The 5,458-nt window shown below is 37.9% G+C and overlaps 1 protein-coding gene across 1 annotated transcript in view; it reads left to right on the top strand.

Annotated features, from left to right (window-relative positions):
• Nucleotides 1–634, top strand: part of LOC101298774 (protein FAR1-RELATED SEQUENCE 5-like) — a 3,348-nt gene extending 2,714 nt beyond the window's left edge. Inside the window, exon 4 of the mRNA XM_004293066.1 lies at nt 524–634. Within this exon, the coding sequence (XP_004293114.1) occupies nt 524–634 (111 nt within the window). The remainder of the gene's footprint in view (nt 1–523) is intronic.
• The last annotated feature ends 4,824 nt before the right edge of the window (nt 635–5,458 follow it).

Raw genomic sequence — 5,458 nt, 5'->3', positions numbered from 1 at the left:
TATGTTAATAAAAGCACACGGAATTTAATGCAAAATTCATTCCAGTAGACCAATAAGGAAATTATTCCTATTTGGGATTAGGGTTTGTGATGATGGATAAAGCACTGGTAACCTTGCATTTATATAGGGTTATTTATGATGATCGATCTCTCTAGTCACCTGTAGTGTACAATGGGTGTAGGGTTTATGATGATGAAGCCTCACTATGCTTGTATACCTGATGGACCATATAAATGTCATTTTAGCTTTTTAGTGTCGAGAAGCACATTGTAATTAATCTCCTACTTGTTATGGGATTTCCACCCCATGATTTATTATATGTTCACTACACTTATATATGTGATGGACCCCCATATAAAATTCATTTTATATGTTCACTACTCTTATATATGCCGCAAAATCATATATGTTCAGAGAGAGAGAGAGAGATGGCAGAGCACAACCTAACCCCGCATTGTATCAGTATGCCAAATTTCAGTTTGAGTGCGGTAACTAATCTGGTGCTATTGATTATCTGTTTCAGTACAGGGCTTTATGCACCAACAGCGAGAGGAGTCTCAGTGCTTTGTGGGGAAAGCTGGCAGCTGAGATACTGATGCAAAACTGGGATATTGCTCTTGAGGAGCTTAATTAACCGCCTCAAGGAAATTATTGATTCCAAGAATTTCAGTTCGCCCCTGATTCAGGAGTTTTTGACATGTGTTTATGTTAATTATTGCATGTGTTTATGTGATATTGAATGATCCCTTCCTTGGAAGGCGAGTTGAAGAAGGCAATTTCTCTACTGTACCATTGAGGGATGAATTCCTTGAAAATGCTCGTCTATTTATCCCTTATCTTTGAGTCTTACTGCCGCATACATCAGCGTATTTCCTTGATCTAGACTGAGATTTGAATTACTAGAGGTTTTGTTGACTTGTAAGTAGAGGTTTCATCAGTAACATGAGGTTTGTCAGATCAGACTGTAATTTACTTCCATTTATTTCCCCATGACTTATTATTTGTCTGTACTTTTGGAGCTAATGTGTATGGAAATTATTTTCTTAAATAAATGCTTCATTTTAGGGCTTGAGTTTAATGTATATAGTGCTTATGATCGATGATGGAGCTAATGTCACCTATCCCGTATATAGGGTTTTAGGTTTATAATCTTCTAGGTAGTGTGACCTTTAAAGTATATATGATCGAACACGCTTATATATTGTAAACTCCTACTTGTATCGGGATTTCCACTTCGATCACAATTATATCTTCATTATGCTTATATATGTTGTGATCGATGGAGAATATAACATTCATTTACTAGTACAATGCTTGACTTTAGTTCTTGAGTTTCATGTATATAGTGCTTATGATGATCTAGCTAACGTCACCTATCGTGTATATAGCATTTGATGTTTATAATGTTAGAGCTAATGTCACCTTAAAGTATGTACGGTTTCAGATGTCGTTTGTAATGTTTGATTTAGTCTCTATATAATATCTGGAACACTTTGTACATATTCGCTACCAATGTCGGTTTACGGTTTAGGGTTTAGGGTTTAGAGGTTAGGGGTTAGGGTTTGTGTGCAAGATAAAGTAAGTATAAGCACAGTCAAAACCGGAAATTGTTACCCTTGACTTCGATAGAAGAGTACACTTGTCTCTCTATTTGTGTAGTAGGCGTGATTTTCGAAATTTCTTTTTTCCAAAATCTTCCTTCACGCGTTTGAAATTTGAAATTTGGGCTTGGATAGGCGGGCATTTAGTGCCTAAAAATTAGAGTTTTCATTCTCCCTTTCATTTTCATTTAGCAGGACTTTCCGTATTCATCTCGAATTTTGTATTGAAACTGAAAGGGTTTTAGACGCACGCAACACATAACCCTAACCCTAAACAAGCAGTATAAATCGCACCTACGTAAAATTCACTGCAACTCATGTTCTCTTCTCTCTGAACTCCAAATTTTGAACGAACGTTTCAGAAGCCATGGCCCGGCAAAAGCGGACCACTCGCATGACCGGTATTCCTCGTTACCCTCATGGTGCTTCACCTTCAAGGTCTTCATCTTCAACTGTAGTTCGGTGCATTACACCCGTTCTTGTGGTATATACTGGTTGCTCTATTTTCTTCCTTTGTTTATTGCTTTCTTAATTTGTTGCTAAATTGGAATGTCAATTGATTATGAATTTATGTATGCAAGGACTCGTCATCTTCCTCACCTTCTCGTTCGTATTCTGAGAGAGGCACATCATCTAAGAGGGCTAGGCTCTCTCCCACACCATCCCATAAAGGCAAAGGCAAAGGCAAAGCTATTCCGGTATGTATAAGTTTGGAAATCTATTTTTATCTGTCCTGAAATGGTGTCTGAATAGATTTCTCAATTGATTTATGAATTTATGTATGCAAGGTCTCAGCATCTTCCTCGCCTTCTCGTTCGTATTCTGAGAGAGGCACATCATCTAAGAGGGCTACGCTCTCCCCCACACCATCCCATAAAGGCAAAGGGAAAGCTATTTCGGTATGTATAAGTCTGCAAATCTGTTTATATGTCCTGAAATGGTGTCTGAATATATTTCTGAATTGATTTATGAATTTATGTATGCAAGGACTCGTCATCTTCCTCGCCTTCTCATGAAAAACCATCAGAATCACTTGATTCATTCGGACGGCGGACTTATGAAGGGATACCTGGATATGTACACCGCCCTCTTAGCCCCCCACCCTCACGCCTCATGACAATGATGGACGCCGTTGCTGCCCTTGAAGATGTCCTAGCTCAGATTCACATGTTAACTTCATCTGTCAATGCAATTAAGCGTAATATTGAAGACCGAATCAACAAGGCAGCCCAAAAGTAATCTAGGGAGAGAAGAGGAGTCGGCGTGATCCTTGATTTAGTGTTGATCAGTTTGTAACAATTTATGTTTTGGTTATGTTTGTTCAACATCGGTTATGTTTCGGTCACAATTTCTGGAAATCATTTTGTGGTAGTGATTAATTAATATTCTATCAGCCAGTCCCCTTTATCGATTGTGGTTTTGAAGGAATTAGGGTTGAATTTCAATTCAGTTTCTGTTTATGACTAGTCGTTTCGTGCAACGATATGTCAAGTTTGAAGAACCTACCAACATCTCATTTCATAGGTAAAACCGATTTTATATGTCAAGTCTGCTAATATCATATGAAACGTTGAGCAAAAGAAGTAGACCATCTTGACCTCACTAACTCGGTAAATATACCTGTTTACTTATCAGAGGGTACCTTTTTTATGAACGGGAGTGTACTAATTTGCAATTAAATATTCATGAAAAAAGTAGAACTATTAGATAGTGTTGTTTGGAATTTCCGATTCAAGAGTAAAATTATTTCAAGAAAGAGTTTTGAATCCACATGCCACCACTCTGACCCATAGTTATGCATGTGTTAGATTGTAAAATCCCACAATCAGCTTCACCCTCCTGTTCTGGGGACTGAGCTGGCTAAAATCATGTCAAGTATGCTAAAATCAAGTCGAACGTTGAGCAACAAAATCAGTACACTAAGGCCGAGGAAAAACCTCTTTTCACATTCCATGTACCACTGTATCTGCAGTCCTTTCGTTTCTTAAAAAATAATTCAAAAAAAAAAAAAAAACTACTCCTTTCAACATCTTGAAGAGGCCACTCCTCTAATCAAGACGTGACTCTTTGGTACCTTAACCCCTAGTTTCATTCCTCTATGAATACAGTGCTTCAAACAATGATTCCCACATATCTAACTTCTCTTCATAACTGTGCAGGGTATCATGGTTCGAAGAAACGAAAGAACTCGTGGTAGAAACTACAATCCATGGGAAACTCATCAGCTCGAGTACCGTTTTGCTCTCCAAGAACAGAAGATTGCAGAACTTACACAACATGTTTTTCAGATCAACATGCAACTTATCGAAATCCACACTGCCTTGGGACATCTCACTAAATCCATTATGGAGTTGGAGGCCATAAGGGATGCACCTCCCCCCATATTTAATAGACGTGGCTGTGTGCGCATCAACGTGGCTTGCAGAGATCCAGAATCAAGCATTCACCAGCGAATGTAGATGTTTGTGGGAGTATTGCTTATGTGTTATGATGTTATGAAGTACTTATTTTGTTTTTTGTTGGTATGTAAGTGCATAAGCACAAGGAAAAATGAATGTTGGATGCGTTTTCTTATCTTATCAAATTGTAGTATCTGGGGTTTGAATGCATACTCTACTTTGTTATAATACTTCATGAAATCTACTTCTACATAAAACTAGTAGACCTTGGCATAAAACTAGTAGACTTGGCATTTCAACAAAGTAAATGTTTTCCGAAAGAGGATTTGGCAATCGATCATGGGATCGATCATATACAAGTTATAGTACTACCAGTAACACCAAGATCCTCAAAGGAACACACAAGCTCTACAAAATGGGAACCGTACAGACTTAAGAGTACTAATCTACATTTAACATCCTAAATCTGACTTACATTCATAAACCATCATCACATCAGTCCTTCTCAGGTGGGCCTCAATTTCTTCACCGAGGATGCCTGGGGAGGCTCTTCCACATACTGTGTTTGTGAAATTAGAGAGGTCATTAGATTCAGGATTTTGTCCATCTTACCTGTGACTTCATGCGCCGTTTGATCTTTCACAGATGGAGAAGGATCAACCTCGGCAACACTAGGTAAGGCGTCAATAGGGGCAGGCGTATTAATTGACTCATATTTAGCCTGAAGATTTCGCTTGATCCTTTCAAGTAAAAATGCTTCTCTCCGTCTCATAGCCATTTCTCGCTTCTCTTGGATGTTTCTTCCATTTATGGCCCTTTTTTGTGGCATGTTTGATCCAAATGATTGATCGAGAGATGGATTATCGTGATTGCAGCAACATGCAAGCACTACGCCAATAAGTGCAACAAACGACACTTTTCACACAACGGTACACAATAGCAGAGTTGTACAAATTTCAAAAATGTTTCATACAACGTTCAGAAACATTCATCTGTTGTGTGGATAGTTTGAGATCATTCCCGTTTTTTTTCCTTAAACTAGTACAACACTTTAGACAATATTTTGTTGTCTGAATGAAGATAAAAATGAGGCCCATTTTGCTTCTAAACCCACTCTAGTTTGACATATAACTAGGTGTTGTTACACAACAGTAAAACAAATAAATGTTGTGTGAATGTATACAATTTAAACTATCACACAATACTTTTTATACATCTGTTGTACGATATATCTCTCATGCCAGGTTGCAGATTTCTAGTTTTAAAATTGCTCTTACATCCTCTGAAAACCTAAATTTTTTGTGAAGGATAGCCTTGGTGGTTTTGATGTAACAACGGAACACTCAAACCTGTTGTGTGAGAGTATAGTATTTTCAACAATCACACAACGACTTTTCATTTTTGGTTGTATAATGTATTTTCGTGTCACGATGAAGCCCTTCTCTTAGATTTGACAAT

The sequence above is a fragment of the Fragaria vesca genome, linkage group LG2 (genome assembly GCF_000184155.1).
Source record: "Fragaria vesca subsp. vesca linkage group LG2, FraVesHawaii_1.0, whole genome shotgun sequence".
In the NCBI taxonomy this organism is placed as follows: Eukaryota; Viridiplantae; Streptophyta; class Magnoliopsida; order Rosales; family Rosaceae; genus Fragaria; species Fragaria vesca.
Note: the sequence above shows the minus strand (reverse complement) of the source record. Positions and strands in the feature narration are given on the sequence as shown.